Here is an 18822-nt window from a genome sequence, read left to right on the forward strand (position 1 = left end):
CCCCAGATCCAGTTGGGGACACATTAGTAAAGCTATTAACAGAGGAGAAAGAAGACAGGCAAGCGCTCACTCGGTATCCCTGACACGAGCTTCAGGGGCCTCAGGACACGCACAGCCCGGAGGGTCCTCAGGTCCACATGTGTGTTGAAATGGGTTCCTGCCGTAGCCAGGATGCTGCAGATGGAGACAAAGAAGGTCAAGGTTATCACAGTCTGGCTTTCTCCTCCTGCTCCCTGGGGGAAGCTGGGTTGCAGAAGGATCAGCCTGGAAAGTACACAGAGCTGCTGCCAGCTGCGTGTGGGTGCACCTGAGCTTGGGTGAATCATCAGTGGTTCCGACTGAAATTATATTTAGTCACATCTGGGTTTTACTTTGCAAAGAAGGAAAACTTATAATCACATCAGAATCCTAGTTCCAAATCATGAGTAAACTACAAGGTCCCTAGCATCCATCCCATTCCTGCCTCCAAACTTTGTCCCCTACTCTCCTCTCTATTCCTCACCAACCTCCTTTCTCCCTTTCCAACCTACCGAGACCCCTGGGTTTTTTATATCAGAAGTAATAGGTTCCCCCTGTCTCCTAACTACTGCAGAGAATTTCTCTGGATCAGCTGCAGTAAAGAAATAACTTACTCTTCTTCACCTTGGCAAACAAGAGTTTTTACCAAACAAATCGATCACACTGATGCTTATACCTAGGAAACAATCTAACTCGTCCTCATACAGTATTTTTATAATTGCTCCAAATCATTGTGTAACTTGGATTTGGTTTCTTTGCTTCCATTTTTCCATCTCCACAGCCATATCCAAACACAGACACACATAAACTCCCAAAATCAATAAAATGCTATTACACTGTATACATCAAGTACCTTGTCTTGAGAAGACAATTTATTTCATATAATTCCATGACATTGCTGGTACTATGGAGGGTCAATGATACTTAAGTACTAATGAAAGATGCAGCAGAAGATCATGAGCCCCACAGAGCTGGGCGTAAGTCCTGACTCACGCACTTGAAGACTGAGTGACTGGAAGCAAGTTACACACTTGCCCTCATTTATAAGATGGGGGGAGTACCATGACCTCACTATAAAATAAAATGACACAATAATGAAAACTACAAGTGTTTTATATCTATAATGTGCAAACTAGATATCATGTCCAACATAAATACTAATAATACTGTTTTTGCAACTTTGTCTAATTTTAGTCTTCCTTCTGTAGAATAGTACCTGTCGTCCCTCACAACCTCTCCAGGACAATTTCAGCTAGCTGAAGCCACAGGTGAATGAGTCATTCATAAAACTGAGTTTTCTATATAGTCAAAGGGTGGCAGAAATAGTTTGTCATTTTTTTTAATTTATAGTTTATTGTCAAGTTGGTTTCCATATAACACCCGGTGCTCTTCCCCACAAGTGCCCCCCTCCATGACCATTACCCCCTCCCTCTTCCCCCTCTCCCTTCAGCCCTCAGTTTGTGTTCAGTATTCAATAATTAAATGACATAAACTAATCATTAGAGACTCTTGAATAGTTTATGTCATTTAATTATCTTAGATGAAATATTTCCTTCAATACTTGAAATCTAACTTGAATGAAAGGTTTACACTGTATACCTCTAGAAAGCAGATATAGGATCGATAGGTATGAATGAGACAGATCCGGGACTTTAGAATCACGAGCAATAACTGTGAAACAAGCAGTGCTGCCCAAGAACAAAGAGGACTGTTTCACATGGTAGGACACTTCCCAACATTCAATATACTCAAACACAAACTGTAGAACTTTCTATTGGGAAGTTAAAGCATTCCAACATTGGTTGAAGGTTATCTAAAAATCAGTAGAGATTTCTCTAAATTTTAAGACTATCAGGGTGCCTGGGTGGCTCAGTCGATTGAGCGTCTGGCTTCAGTTCAGGTCATGATCTCATGGTTCGTGGGTTTGGGCCCCACATCAGGCTCTGTGCTGACAGCTCAGGGCCTGGAGCCTGCTTCAGATTCTGTGTCTCCCTCTCTCTCTCTGCCCCTCCCCCATCTCTCTCTGTCTCTCAATAATAAATAAACGTAAAAAAAACCTTTTTTTTAAAGACTCTATAATTCTACGTTAACCCAACCTCTAAATAAGAATGAGAAAGAAACTCCACTCTCATTAGAGATCTCAGGAGTTAGGCAAGCTTTCCAGGTCTTCTCTACCTCTCCTGACCCAAACTTCCATACTGCCCTCTGAAAAAAAGGGACGTAGAAGAGCAACATCTCTGATGCTTCTTTTGACCTTATCTGCCAATGCCAAAGAGAGAAATTAGGGAGGAAATTGACATCATTTCTAGTAAGTAGGGAAAATATGAAGAGAAAAGAGAGCAGGAGGAATGTGGAAAATAGGACTGAAAAATAAAACAGACCAAGAAGCAAATAAAGGAAAGAGGAGAAAAAGAAACCTCAAGGCTAAGTATAGTGATAGAGAACCAGAACCCCAGGAAAATGGGGTCATTTTTCTGGTGAATCTGCGAACAGAGGAAGAAGCACTGTACTCTGAGTCTTCTGAGGTGTGGTGCACATGGGAGGCGGCTCTCCTTGTGGTTTGCTCTGTCTTACAAATGTGGTGGGGGAGAATCTGCCCTGTTTGGAAACCAGAGTTCTGTTTCCTAGGATACCCAGATACACATGAGATGCTCTTTCGTATCATAAGAAAGAGCTACTGAAAAAGAAGATTTCCTCCTCAACCCTGAGCTGAAGGAGGTGTATTTCAGAACATGGAGGTAGTGTCCAAAACACAAAATTAAAAACCAAGAAGGCACAAGTATAGAGAGAAAGAAAAATGGTAGAGGTAAGGGAGGATAAGAGAATAGGGAAGTGAATGGTGAATGAAAATGTGGACATGAAAACGGGAAGGAAATAAGAAGTAAGAGCTTGTGGAGAAGCAAATGTCAGAGAAATAAGAATTCTCATGTGGGAAAGAAAACGACAGTGAAGCTAATTTGAAAGAGAGAGGCAAAAATATGGTGCCTGTTGCCAGAGCCTTGCGTAGTGAGCCATGAGAGACCTCCATGCTCTTTTCACCAAGTGTGGCTCTCAGATGAACCAACTTGCCCCCCCTAGTCATCTAAGCTGCCCCAAACTTCAGCCAGGACTATGCTGCCTGAGTCTCATGCTCCTCTAGCCCTTGGAATTTTCTTTTCCTTCATCCTGTGCAGAATAGCTGTCAACTGGGTCTTTAGCTCATGCCCATTGGCTGCTTCCTAGTGTTCACATCATGTTTGAGGGTAGCAGGTCCTTTCCACCTGCTAGGAGCAGGTGCAATGGAATTCTTAAGGGGTAAAGATAATTGAGGGAAAAGACTGCATAAAATTCTGTGTCCACTGCCATCACTGCCCTTCCCACCTCTTACAGGAACTCTGTTTTCTCTGGTTTCTCATCTGTTTCTCCCACAAGGTCCGAAACACCTCAAGCGGCCACACTGTCATCCCCATCTCTACCCTCACACCTACCCCAGGGTCTGGCAGGTAAAAGGTGCTCAATGAATGCCTGATGGATTGAACTGCACTGATGAAGGTAGTAAATGTGCTGAAGGAGAAACCAGAAGGAAAGAAGTACTAGAGAAACCCTAGAATTTACCAGTGAAAAAGGCAGGTGGCACGGCCAGGATGCTACTCAAGCACATGCCTGTCGGAGTGCATGTACGAGAAATCTGTCCCTGAGCATTTTAGGGTCTGATAAGGATCTTCCAATATAGCTTAGGACTCCTGCTCTCAAGTAGATTTTGCAGGACAGGATCTGTCCAGTAAGAGATTTAGAGAGAAAGGAAGGAAGAAGACCCAAAATGTAAAGACTTGCCCTTTGGCAAAGCCTCAGTGCTGAAGTCTATACAGCTCAGCAAACTCGGGGGTTTTGTAGCGGGCCCTGTGCAGGGGGCTCAGGGAAAGGCCACAGCAGGAAAAGGCCCAGGTCCTCAGTCTGGTGGAAGTGGACAGACACAGAAATGAAAAAATTTTAATTCACCAGTGGCATAACAGAGATGTTTACAAAGTATTCCAAGAACGGGAACACTGCAGGAACACACACAGGGCTCACTATCTGCTAGCACGTTTCACACAGGTTATCTCACTAAATCCTCAAACATATCCTGATATTACTACTGTTTCCATTTCATAGAAGAAGAGATCAGGGATTAGAAAAAAATTAAATTGCTAATAAATGGCAAGACTAGGAATTAAAGTCCTTTCTCTTCTGATATAAAAGCCAAGCCTTTCCCCACTCTGCCATTATGCCATGCAACATCTCCTGAGAACTGCACAGCTCCACAGTTCTTCAGTCCAGTGCGTTGCTAAAAATACCAAGGTCACAACATTTAGTCTCCTAACAAGCCAGGGAGCTCAGTTCCCTTTATCCCCAAACCACGAATCACTGACTCCCACAGACTTGTCACCGACAGCTCTCTGGACGAGGTCAGAGGCTCCTTGCACCTGAAGTGACAACGGCTACAATATCTACATACACACACATGAAGAGGCAGATGTGCCACAGAATCAGAGTGAGGCCACTGTGCAACTCTAATTCTGAGTTAATAAAAGCCTAAGCTCTGTGCCATCCCATGCGGCATATGTGAGAACTCTTCAGAAACGGGCTCCGCTTTCCATTTCTTTTGTCACTATGAGCACAGGGCTGGGTGGGGAGCTCTGTACACAGGGGGGTGCTTAATGACTACTCTAGCCCCAAAGCAGAGGACAGACACAAACCTCTGACCACCACCAGTATAGATGCAGGGTTCTACATACTATAAATGTTCAAAAACTGTTTCCTGGTGGATGTCATGGTCCAGACCTACCTCTAATGATTTTGCTCTTAGCTGTCAGCAGGTAAGAAGAGTCTAGAGCCTGATATGATCCTGGGGGTGTGTTGTGACCATCACTGCCGTGGCAGAATATGGAAGGGATGCTCTGAGCAATCACAACCGAATGGTGTCTCCCCAAGTCAATTACCCAAAGAATTCTCCCACCCTGCATTCCCTTTGACCTTGGGTTCTATCTTAGCCTCCTTGTCAACCCAGGTCTAACAGTCTCTTTTCACACTTCCACAGCTAAAAATTCCCCGAAGCATTATGCAAATATTACACTAAAAATTATCTGTGGCTTATCTGCAATTCAAATTTAACTGGGCATCCTGTATTTTTATTTGCTAAACCTGGCAACTCTATTCAAGGGATGACCAGGTAAATAGCTTCCCTCCCAGTGGATGCCCTAGTCTTAAATAAGAGTGTAAGTTCTCTTTTGAAAAAGATACACAAACCAGGGGTCTCCTACCCTTAGGCCCAGGAGTTCCTCCTGCGCTCCCAAAATTACCTCTTTGCTTCTGCCCATATAAATCCCAAAGGAGAAGTTCATTAACAAGTTATTCATTAGCATCTGTGCCAAAAAGGCTCATTAATACTGGCAAAGGGTATTAGGTGCTTAACCAGCCCACAGTATAGGAAACCAAGAGGAGACAGGGAGGGATTAAATTTGAGTTGGATTTCCAACACAGTTTGAGCCAGAATATCATTTCCATGGGTAATCCACCAAAATGAGTTGTTGTGTCCACTTGGAAGCATTTCAGAGGTGATCGTTTCCTTCTTCTTCTCTACTATTTTACCTCCAATGAGGCACCAAAGTCTAACATATCCTTCCTTTAACACATCTCTTGGATTCACCTCTTATTCTCCCACCTCCTTCTTGCCTGGAATGCCCACTCCCTTGTCTTCTCTCCCTGCCTAAATAATATGATCCAGACTTCAGAGCCAGATGGCATCCTACCTCCTCTTTGGAAACGATCTACAGTCAAAAGAGAGTTGAACTAGGATTATGAGGAAGTGGTAAAGCACATGCTCTCCAGTCATACTGACTGGTCTCAAACGCAAGTTCCCTCACACAGCTGTCTGGCTTTATGCAACTGCCTCTCTGAGCTATAGTGTTCTTATCTGTAAAATGGGGACAATATTTTCCTAAGAGGGTTGATGTAAGGATTAAAAAAGATAAGATGCTTATAAACTTCTTCACATAGCGCTGACTTTAAAAGATATCAGGAGCTCACAGAAGTGAAGCGATATTAGAAGACCGGGCTGGAAAAACAGGAGGCAGAAATCTTAGTGTGGTAGGCTGAATAACAGATTCAAAGATATCCATATCCTAAACCCTGCAACCTGTGACTGTTACCCAATATGGCAAAAGTGACTTTGTGGGCGTGATTAAAAATCTTGACAAGGGAAGATTTTTCTGGATTATCTGCATAAACCCTAAATGCAATCACAAGTGCCCTTTTAAGAGAGAAACACAGGAAGATCCGGTTAGAAAGAAGGCTGAAATGTGATGACTGAAGCGTCGTGCTCCGCTGCTGGCTTTGAAGATGGAGGAAGCATGCAAGGAACCTAGCTCTAGAAGATAGCAAAGGCAAAGAAATGTCTTCCTTCCTAAAGCCCCAGGTGACAGGGAAGCCCCACTGACAACCTGATGCAGCCCAAGTAAACTGTTATTAGAGTTCTGACCTCCAGAACTGTAAGAGAATACATCTGCTTTAGGCCGCCAAGTTTGTGGCAATTTGTTACAACAGGAATATAAAGCTTGCACGCTTGGCAAAGGTCAGAGATTCCAAGAAATCTGATTCTTAGGCTACTGTGGATATTGCTAGACATATCATCACCAATTGTACCAATATCATAGCATCAACAGCTTAAAAATCATGGGGAAAGCATGTGGTTGAGCTTAAGTTACATGTCCCCTTATGCCCGATCTGGCAGCACTGGGACAGTCTTCTACCACTTTCAAAGTGGGCAAGACACCCACCAACAGCACACACAATAAAAGATTCTCCCAGAAAGAAGACTGGAGGCCTCTGGGGAAGTTGAACATGGGGTAACTAAAACAATAATGGTGTTTACTAAGTCTGACTCATAGAAAGTACTTAATAAATAAGTGTCGTGGAGGAAGATGAGAAAGAACATATCTGGGATTTTACTTGTTTTTCATCTCTAAAACAAATGAATCAGATAAAGGGAACTCTCAGATCCCTCCTGGCTCTAAGACTCTGACACAAAACCTGTCTAGAGGGTGCTACACTTCTCCAGCCCATGCAATCTCCCCTTTCTCTGAACATCTTGAAAGCTGTTCAGCATTTAACACCTGATTTCATACTGTTCTTATGTCTTAGAACTAAAGTATGATTGGTAATGATAATTAGTTGGATCCTCATAACTCAGTCAAAGCCATCTCCTTGATGGCAGGAAATACCTTATACATTTCCATCTACTATGGTCCCTTCTCTAACAATATGCAACAGTGGTGCCCAAGAAGTACCCTTGACTCAGGGATAAATGAGTATTAATACATCCTCACTGGGGCAGACTGGATGGACTCATCTAGAGCTGTGAATGAGCCCACAGGCACCTATGTAATTAGATACCCACTGAAGGAGATTTAACCACATGGACAAGTAATGATGACCTATCAAAAATCTACTAAATTACACCCAATGTTTGGCTCTCCATTTCTCTTAAAGAAATTACTGAAAGTGTAATTTGATTTGGGAATCAATTTCTAAAGATTTTACTTCATTTTACCAAAAACAAAAAAAGTTCACTGTGTGTTTAATTGTCCAATGGAGACAAGCTCCCCCCAAAATTCAACCTGACTAAAATACATTTGAGAGAAGAGAATGAGGCTGGTAAACGGAAAACAGGTAACAGAACCTATATAGTAGTCTCTACAAGCTGCCCCCTGTTTCTCCCCAGAAGCTATGCTAGGGCTCTTTGATCCTATTCAGACTTAGCCCAGTCCCAGAACCCAGAACCCATCTATGGTCATCTGATAATTACTGAATGTATGCTATGCAGTAAGCAGTGGCTTTACAATGGAGAACAAGATAGCCACAGTGGCTGTGCTCATGAAACTTAATGAAAAAGACAGACAATAGATCACAATTTTAGTGAGTGGAAGCTCAGGAAAGGAAGAATTCCCTACAGAAATGACATATGAATTTGATGGTGAAGTATGAGTAGGCCAGAGGAAACAATGTGGGAAGAGCATCCCAGATGTAGGAAAAGCATGTGTAAAAGGGACAGAGACAGAAAGGAGATTGTCATACTTGAGAAATTCAAACAAGGGCTGGTGTGGCTGGAACTTAGTGATCCAGGGAAGAATGGAGACCAGAAAGGCTGGAGAGCTTGAAAAATGTAAAATAAAGAAAAGGTCATAGGCTACGTTAGAAATGGGACCAAGCCTGGCAGTGCTCAAAAGCTCCAGGTTACATTTGGTAATGGAACATCAGGTTACCCACCCTGCTATTGTGAGCTCCATAGAAGTCCCCTGATTGAACCATCGGACTCTTACCTTATCCCCAAGCCCCAGCCCCAGTTGCTGTGAATGACTGTCTACCGTGATCACTGTACCAGAATTAATGCCAACTTCTGTTCCCATAGGCCACTCCTGGAACATCTGCCGCCGCATGCCTCCTCTACAGTAATCTTTCCTAATAACAGAAATATCTTATAGCCACGCCTGCTAGAAAGACTAGGTCCCTCTCTAGCCCACAGACTGAATCTAGATTATGCTAAGCAAATCATCCATTGTTCTGAATAGTGACTGGCTTAGGAATGGAAAGACCTTTAAGGGAAAATATGCTGTGTTGCTTCAATTCACCCATGTTCTTAGAACAAAAGTGAAAGCATATAAAGCAATGATTTTCAAACCTTTTTTGAACACAGCCTACAGTACAGAATACATTTTACATCACAAGCCAGGGTGAACATATGTATGTATGTTTGTAATATGTATGGGTGTTATATGTATACATAATATGTAATATATATGATGTGTATGTAAAATTACATAATGCTTCATAAAATACTTTATGTATGATCTATTCATATTTCCTTTTCAATTCCTCCTTGCTATCTTTTGTTTCATGCTGGTTGCAACCAATTAAATTGATGTCATGACTCTCTAATGGGGTTGACCTATAGTTTGGAAAACCCAGATGTAGAGACTAGTTAATACACATGCTCGTCCTAAGGAAACATTCTAAGGAGGACAAGATGGACCCACATGAATTGCTGCTTTAACAGCACCACGTGGCATCTTGGTGTTTTCCCAGAATGATGAAACAGTTTGCCTTGAAAAGTTTTACTGTGCTTTTCCAAGAACTGCACACACAGTGGTCTAGGAGAGGCGCTATTCCCTCCTCTGTGACCAGAAATAGCAACCCTTCTTGCTACGCTTCAGAATGGACAATCTCCAAGAGAGACCACTAACTGCAAAACTGTCACAAGGCAGCTATTTCTGATGGTTGGTTGGTTGGCTGTAATTTATTTACTTAGGCTTGTGTTCAGGTTGATTTATGACCAAAGTGGGACATGAACTTTCTTCTAAGCTTCTAAGCAAGAAGTCAAAATATTTCTTGGGAGAATGAGGAGGACAAGAGGGTCAAATTTTCCCTTTCCAAAAAGGAAGGTCTGTGGCATTTCCAGAAGGGATAAGTGGTTCTGTATTTAAGAAAGGTAAGGTCACCTTTCTGGAATTTAAAATGGGGTTCCTAATTAAATTTCCTAAGAATCTTAGTGGATATGAAGTGGTACCAAAATATGCCATTTGATGAATAGAAAAGTCATAGCCTAAAAATTCTCCCTTTCTTTTCCCACCAAAAGAAAGTTCAACAATTGAACCACATCACACCAAGGAGAGGAGTTTATATTGACATTTGTTGTGGGAAGCTGTTCTATGCATTGTAGGATGTTTGACCTCACCCCACCTCTACCCACTAGGTGCCAACAGCAACCACTCCTCCAATCACCCCCTCCAGGCTGTGACAACTAAAAATGTCTCTAGACATTGTCACATGTCCCCTGGGGGGCCACCCCTGGTTGGGAACTACTGCTGATGGAGAACCTCTCAGATAGTGATTCCTTTAAGCTGAGCAATCACTGGATTAAAGGCAATGTGTGTGTTTCACAACTAGGCCTCACTACTCAGCCCCTCTCAGGCAGAGAGGAAGAAGTTGCCAGTGACCCCCAGCCAAAAGTCATAAAATTGATGAAAATGCATTGATGACAACATTGATAAAAATGCCCTCTGCCTTCTTCCTCTAGTAGTACTACATCCTCTAGTAGTTACCTGAAGCTTAACCCCAGTGTATCTACCAAGGAAGGTTTAATCCAAAAGTTTCCCCGAATCACGAAATGTAAAGAACGCAATGAGGTACAAAGGAGAGTTTTGTTTACTTAACTTCAGTGTGATGGAAACAAAGGTACCAATGGCCCTAGGTTTCTTCCCTTTTTCATGAGAAAGTCCTTGGTTATTCACTCAGGCCCCACAAGGAGAAATGAGAAGCAATGGATAGAAACTCTGTGAATGTCATTCAGGTCCAGGTGATGATGATAATGATAAAAACATAAATACCTTGTTGTTTCATAGTTTACATAACCCTGTCTCATAAAGGTACCATTATCCTCCATTTTGTAAGTTTGAGAATTAAGGCTCAGAGAGAGAAACTGGCTAGCCCAAGATCACTGAGATAGTACATGGTCAAATTGAGACTCAAACCCAGAAATTTAGATTCCAAATTTGGAGTGCTTTTAGTAGCTACAAAAGATAATGGCTAATAGCGAGAAATATATCCCAAAGGCACATATATTTGACAAATGTCTTCTCTAGGACAACCACAGAGCTGCCTCTCTGCAGAGCCTTATGGTGTCCTGTGATTGCAGGATCATATGAATGTTACCAAAACTGTACTTCAGAGAACTGGCAAAGCCCGAGAATTGCTGGAGAGGGAAATCCCAAATTATAAGAACTCACTAACATAAATACATGTTCTTTCGGTTGTTTTTCTAGTAGCGGTGCGGGATTTCTATGGATCCACCACCCACACACTTTCTCTCACCAGGTCTCCCTTAGGTCCAGAGACAAGCATTTGTGAGATGGCTAGCCTGGGATAGAGCAGAAGCCAGCTAAGACACAGTACCCAGCTAATTATCCATGTAGGGCCCCAGCCCTTAACGCAGGCCACATTAGAAGGATGCCCTAGTGACCTCCAGTATCACATTACCGAGCCCAGTATAATCCAACACTGCCCACACACAGTGGCTGCCAATTGTTTGAATAGCCAGACCTCCTCTTCCTCCAGCAACAATATTCTACCCCTACAGCTTTTTTATTCTTTTTGTTTGTTTATTCATTTTATTTTTTATTACTTATAAAGATAATAGATGTTTATTTGTATTTTATTTTATTTTAAATATAATTTATTGTTAAATTGGGCAACATACAGTGTATACAGTGTGCTCTTGGTTTTGGGGGTAGATTCCTGTGATTCATCACTTCCATACAACACCCAGAGCTCACTCCAACAAGGGCCCTCCTCAATGCCCATCATCCATTTTCCCGCTGCAGCTCTTTTTAAAAACTGCAATGCTCTTACATGCCACTTCTGGCCAGTGAACAGCTCCTCCCCTGGGATATTTGGACTTGGGACCAGAGTTTGGTTGATCTCCTAAAGCAGGAGAAGCCCTAAAATAAAAGGCTTCAGAAGCTGCCACTGTTCATGTTTTCTCTCAGAATAAAGCTGGCTGTAGTGAGAGAGAAGAATAAAGCTGACCCTGAAGATAGGAGGAATCAAAGAAGGAAGGAATTCCTCTGGAGCTGGCACCTTGATCCTGCAATTCCTGAGGCCCAACTACTTCCTGATATTTCTGCAGCTTGATGGTTCGGTGAGACACAACTTCCTTGAAAAGCCCTCCTTGCTTAAATGACTCCAAGTTTGGTTTCTGTCACTCACAATGACCTACTCACCTATTTTGTCCAGATAATACCATCTGGATAAGAAACCAAACTGAGAGTTGATGTAAGTGGCCTGGCCAGACAAGAGCTAAGTAAGATACATGAAAAACAAGGAAAAACTCAGAACCATGCCCCTGGCATGGAGCCAATACACCAACTAGAGAATGTGCAAATTTTTTTCTTGATGTCATCTAAGCATGTGGCTTAATTCCTAAGATACTGAAACACTGATCCCTCTTCAACTTTGGAAAAACTAAAAAATTATACATGTTCATGATTCTGGGGAGAGTCAGAGTCCTCTTGCCAAGTAGTCAAATGTGGATGAGTAGAGGTTAACACTCGATGGTGGACTGACTGAAGGAATACTTCAAAATATGAGGAAAAGAAAAATCTAAATAATAAAATTCTACCTTCTCATAATGTATTGGGGTAGGAGGCTTTTCTTTTCTTTCTTTCTTTTTTTTTTTTGTTTTGTTTTAGATGTCTGAGGAATATCTAGCTGAAAGAATCTGAGTTTATAAAACCTTTTCAAATCAATGGCTCTTTCAGAAAAATCATGGACCCATAAATTTTAGATAAAACATATTTGTTCATTGTTCCACTCTCCTAGTTCTGCCTACAATGCTGAAGAGATTGATTTACATGACAGACATATACCATCTGTCTTCTTGGATGACAGGTATTTAAAAAAAATACCCAGATAATTTCCCATACTTGCACAGCAGACAAACCTACAATCATAGTACATGATGAAGAGGTAGCCTTAAGTTGTTATAAAATATTAACTGTCTGTAAAGCCCCCAAATGAACTAGAGTTATTTGTCAGAGAAAACAAAGTGCTTTTTACTTTTTAGATTCATTAAACCAAAATTCATTCTAGTACTTCTGAGTCATATCACATCCCATACCACCCATTTGGAATACAATAAAATACAAGCAGTTTTAATAATTAAAAAGAACTGTGCCTATATACAGGAACTCTTTAATTGTTGCCCAAATCTATTTGACAGAGATCTGTAAGCACAAAGTAAGTGGTTTTAATTGTACTTTCACTGTGAATAAATAAAATGCTGAACTGTTGGAAGAATCAAGAGGTTACTCTCCCAGCAGAAGAGCTAAGAGGTATGGCTATTTTCTCAGAAAGGAATTTTAAAAAGGACCTTTTTCTTTTTCTAAAGAACAATGGAGTGTGTTTATTAATAATGGAGTCTAGACCAAGGGACTGCTGCCGCCTGTAGAAGAGCTGGCACCCAGGGTCCAAGTTTAACTCAATGGCAATGATCTTTCTTTTCAGCTCTGAAGTTATTTTTACCTTGCTAGCTATGCAAATTGGCTTACGGCCTCAGAGCATGAAAGAAACCAGGCTGAGACCAGGTTAATATTTTATGAAAATACTGTAAACCACAGATCCTGGCCCTGATCTTCATATACTCTATATAACTACTCTGTGTGGAGACAGCCATGGCAAATTTCTGTGCCAATCTAGCATCAAAAAGAGCAAGCTATATACAATTCACAAAAGAAGAAACATAGAATATTTAAGGATTATATGAAAGAGTTCCACAGCATTATAGTTGGAGAAATTCAAATTAAAGCAACACAATAGGCTCTTCTGCTGTCAAATTGCCACCACTAGAAAGAAAGCATATGGGTACAACTATTTTGCAAAGGTATTGGACAATGTATCTATAGGCATTAAAGATGTTCACTCTTTTTGATCCAGTAGGTGCAGGAAATTATTTTAAGTCCATACTCCAAAATTGGGATAAAGTTTTGCATACAATGTTGTTCACTGAAACATTTTTTATGATACTAAGAATTTTTTAAATCACCCACAACTGAGTAAAAAGATAGCCTAATTAAAAACACGAACAGGGGTGCCTGGATGGCTTGGCAGGTTGAGCATCCAACTCTTGATTTTGGCTCAGGTTGTTATCTCACAGTTCATGGGATCAAATGTCCCTGACAGTGCAGAGCCTGCTTAAGAGTTTCTCTCTCTTTCTCTCTCTCTTTCTCTCTGCCCCTCCCTCACTTGTGCACATGTGTGATGTGGGCACACACGCACGTGTGCACTCTTCCCTTCTGTTTCAAAATAAATAAAGAAGAAACTTTTAATGAACTGAAGAAGTGAACAGACACTTCACCAAAGAGAAATGTGGATACCAATTAAGTATCATTATTAATCACTAAGGAAATGCAAATTAAAATTACAATAGTTATTACTAAACACTTAATCAGAAGGCTAAAACAAAACTAAATAAAAAGCCTGATGGTACCAAATGTTGATAAGAATGTGGAGCAACTGGAACTCACATGTACTGCTACTGGAATCACAAAATAGTACAACCACTTTAGAAAAAATTTTTGCATCAGCTACTTAGAGTTCAACATACACTTGCTATATGACCCAACCATGAGTAGTTATTTATCACAGGTAGACTTATAACTTCTCCAAACCAGGAACAATTCGAGTGTCCCTTAAATGATAAATAAACAAACTGGATACGTTCATTAAACTTCTAGGCAGCAATTAAAAAAAAAAAAAAGAGCTACTGAGCTACACACCAAAGTAAGTGGCTCCCAAAGGTATTATGCTACATGCAAGCAGCCAGAATCAAAAGTCTACATCCTATCTGATTCTAGCTATATGATATTCTGCAAAAACCAAAAAGTATAAGGACAAAACAGATCAGCAATTATCAGTTGTGAGGGACTGGAAGAGAAGACTGGCTAGAAACGAGCCTGAGGGAACTTTGAGATTGAAAGAAATATTCTTATCTTGATTTTGGTAATGGTTAGCCAGCTGTATACATTTGTCAGAATCTTTAGTGTTTTTTCTCATTGTGGTAAAACATACATAAAATGTACCATCTTAACTGTATTTTTCTTATTTTGAGAGAGAGATAGACAGAGAGCACAAGCAGGGGAGGGGCATAGAGAGAGGGAGAGAGAGAATCTCAGGCGGGCTCTCAATGTCAGCACAGAGCCTGACTCGGGGCTCAGTCCCACAAACCAGGAGATCATGACCTGAGCAGACTCAAGAGTCAGATGCTTAACTGGCTGAGCCACCCAGGCACCCCCTGCTCCCATCTTAACCATTTTTAAGTGTACAATTCAGTGGCATTAAGTACATTCCCAATGTTGTGTAACGATCATCACCATCCATCCCTGTAACTCTTTATCTTGTAAAAGTGAAACTCTGCACCCATTAAATACCAGCTCCCTGTTTCCTCCTTCCCCGGGTCCCTGTAAAGCACCAGTCTACTTTCTGTCTCTGGGACTGTAACTACTCTAGGTAACTCATATAAGTGGAATCACAATATTTGCCCTTTTGTGACTGGCTTATTTCATTCAGAATAATGTCTTCAGGATCATCCATAGTGTAGCATATGTTAGGATTACCTCCCTTTTTAGGGATGAATAATATCCCATTGTACATGAATGTTGATCCATTCATCCATCAGTGGACACCTGGATGCTTCCAACTTTTGGCTATTGTAAATAATGTTACTATAAACACTGGTGTACAAATATCTGTCCAAGTTCCTGCTTTCAATCCTTTGGGGCATATACACAGAAGTGGAATTACTGAATAGTATGTTTATTCTATGTTTAATTTTTTGAGGAACTGCCATACCATTTTCCACAGACAGTCTTAGTGTTTTCACAAGAGGGGAATGGTTGAGTAGAGTACACTCAATAAAATATTATGCAGACTTTAAAATGCTATTTCTGGGGCGCCTGGGTGGCTCAGTCAGTTAAGCATCCGACTTCGGCTCAGGTCATGGTCTCACGGTTTGTGGGTTCAAGCCCCGTGTTGGGTTCTGTGCTGACAGCTAGCTCAGAGCCTGGAGCCTATCTTCGGATTCTGTGCCTCCCTCTCTCTCTGACCCTCCCCTGCTCAAGCTGTCTCTCTCTCTCCCTCAAAAATATATAAAACATTTAAAAAAATTAAAAAATAATAATAAAATAAAATAAAATGCTATTTCTGCATTACTTTTAATAACATGAAAAAAGTCATCATATAGTTTTAAGAAGAAAAAAGTATAATTTAAAGGGAAATTATTTTATGTACAATATAAATTCAACAATACAAAATGTGTAAAAGAGGAAAAAAGACTGTAAGAAATATACCTAAATGGTAACAGTGATCATCTTTAGTTGGTGGACTTATAGGGTACCTGTATTTTCTTTATATTCCGCTGTACTTGGAAATTCTCTTTAGTGAGAATGAGGTCCTTCTATAAACAGAAAAACACAACTATAAAGAGAGAGAGAGAAAGAGACAACGTTGACTAGAATATCCCCCTAACCTGATGTCAGCACCACAGAGAGCAACTCCCGTGCGTTTCACAAAACCACCCTTCATGGCTCAGTCCAGGAGGGCCACTGAACTAGATGGTGATTTTTACATTTACATCAAGAACTACAGACATATTTTGACTGATGAACTTCAAATATGACTAAAATTCAACAAATGTAGAAAGAAATTTCCAGTAAGTATTACATCCTTACTTAAAACAAGCAAAACTTCCTAATACCAATGTGGACTAAGCGGAGGTGAGGTTCCTTACGTAACAGACCAGTCTTCATCCGATGACCTCCCTGCATCCCGTGCCCTCAGGGGCGCTTTGCTTTGAGCCTCTCTCTCATGTTTCCTCAACCCCTTACTCTGTATGTGCTGACATAGCTGTTTCCTGGGTGTTTAAGGTGTCCCTCTTCACCATCTTCATGTCACTGTCCAGCTTCTGAAGCTGGTATGCACTTGCAACAAACACCTCCTCAATCCTCTGCCTTCTGGCTTCTGGCCTCACCAGTCTATGGAAATGACTTCCACTGAAGGTCATCAATGACCTCCAGTTCCCCAAATCCAGTATCTATTGTTGGTATTCGTACTGTAGTATTTTCTAATTCTGTAGTATTTGGTGTCTTGTTGAAATTCCTACCTTTCCTTCTGAGTTCCTGTTTTTCCCCTCGCTGTTCCTCTTCCTCCACTCTTCTTTAAAAAAAGGCTTCCTATAGTTTTGTACTTGCAACCTCCTCCCCTTCTCTTTTTCCAGTCTACATATTCTCCCAAAGTGGCCTCCCTGAAAACAAGTTTGCATGTAAACAGCTCCTCAGCCTTTATCTCCAGGGCAGACCTCTCTCTTTTTCTACCCAGTCCCTGTTCGGCATCCCCACACTGCAGTCTAAGAGGCCTCCGCAGAGCTTCTGATCTACGTGAACCTACTACAGTATAATCTTCACATAGCAGGGTGAGCTCCCTAAAATGTGAATCAGGGGGTGCCTGGCTGGCTTAGTCAGTTAAGTGTCCAACTTCAGCTCAGGTCATGATCTCACAGTTTGTGGGTTCCAGCCCCGCATCAGGCTCTGTGCTGACAGCTCAGAGACTGGAGCCTGCTTCGGATTCTGTGTCTCCCTCTCTCTCTGACCCTCCCCTGCTCGCGCTATCTCTCACTGTCTCTCAAAAATAAATAAAAAAACATTAAAAAAATTAAAATGTAAATCAGATCAACTTGCTTAACATGCTCTCACTTCTCATCACACTTAGAGCAACATCCCAAACCACAAATAAAGTCCTGCATGATGTAAGCCCTTTCTCCCTGTTTCACCTCATCAACCTCACTATCTCCAGCCATACTGGTCTCCTCTCCATTTCTTGAACATTCTAGATTTATTTCTGATTCCAGGGCTTTGCTAGTCTTTTGGTTTGTAACTCTCTCTCACCTCCTCACATGGCTGGTATTTTTTATCATTCAGGTGTCTTCTTTCTCCAGAGATTCTTTTTTTTTTTTTTACATTTATTTTTGAGACACAGAGTGAGACAGAGTGCAAGCGGAGGAGGGCCAGAGAGAGAAGGAGACACAGAATCTGAAGCAGGCTCCAGGCTCTGAGCAAATGTTCAGCAGAGCCTGATGCAGGGCTCGAACCCAGGAACCATGAGATCTTGACCTGAGCCAAAGTCGGACACTTAACCGACTGAGCCACCCAGGCAGCCCTCTCCAGAGATTCTTATAGCAACTCCTGTAGCTTTGTCTCATCTCCACTGTCAATATCCTCTTCATTTTTCAGGTGACTGCCTACTGGTTTCTGACTTCCTGTCCTCTTCTTCACAATCCTATCTCCAGACCATTACTAAAATGATCTTTCTAAAATCCAATCTGATATGTAGCTTCTCAGGTCAAATCCTTTAGTACCTCCATATGAACTTTAGAATCATGCCATGATCTAGCTTTGCCTCTTACCACATTGCCCCCAGGTCACCCCCCCAATCATCTAATTATGGTTTCCTACAGGTGCCAGGATCTCATGTATCAGTGCTTCTGCATGTCCTTTACCTTGTTTAGGTATAGCCTGTTCCTCCAAAACACTCCCCTCAAAGCTCTCATCAGTGTGAACTTCCTTTAAGAAGCCTTTTCAAACCAGCCTTTCCCCTAGTGTTCCATCTTATGATTCATTTTTCTCATCTGTCTCCCTTACTAGGCTGAGTTCTCTGAGGGCAAAGCCAGTGCCATGTTTCCAGTACAATACAGAGGAAGGCATGTGCTGGTCCACTGGGGATGCTAGAAGAAAATGTCATAGACTGGGTGGCTAACACAACAGAAATTTATTTTCCACAGTTCTAGAGGCTGGAAATCTACGATCAAGGTGCCGACAGACTGGTATCTACTGAGAACCTACTTTCTGGTTCACAGACAGGCACTTTCTAGCTGTGTTCACACATGGATGAATGGGTGAGGGAACTCTCTGGGTCCTCCTCTTATAAGGGTATTAATGCCATAAGCTAATCACTTCCCAAAGGCCCACCTCTAAATTTCATCATACACCTCCCAAAAGTTCACCTCTAAATGTCATCACTGAGGATGAGCTTTCAACATATGACTTCCGGGGGGACATGAACTATGACAAGTTGTCTATGACAAAGTACTTGGCACAGAGTAACTACTCAGTTAATGGATGTTGCAGGACAGAGTAACTAAATCAACCTCAACCTGGAAATGATCTTAGAAAACATTGAGCCCAA

The 18822-nt window shown here is 41.6% G+C and overlaps 1 protein-coding gene across 1 annotated transcript in view; it reads right to left on the reverse strand.

The window, feature by feature from the left end:
• Positions 1–18822, reverse strand: part of CACNA1E (calcium voltage-gated channel subunit alpha1 E) — a 496040-nt gene that overhangs the window by 221498 nt on the left and 255720 nt on the right. The window contains exon 6 of the mRNA XM_029935255.1: positions 71–174. Within this exon, the coding sequence (XP_029791115.1) occupies positions 71–174 (104 nt within the window). The remainder of the gene's footprint in view (positions 1–70; positions 175–18822) is intronic.

The sequence above is a fragment of the Suricata suricatta genome, chromosome 3 (genome assembly GCF_006229205.1).
Source record: "Suricata suricatta isolate VVHF042 chromosome 3, meerkat_22Aug2017_6uvM2_HiC, whole genome shotgun sequence".
Taxonomy (NCBI): Eukaryota; Metazoa; Chordata; class Mammalia; order Carnivora; family Herpestidae; genus Suricata; species Suricata suricatta.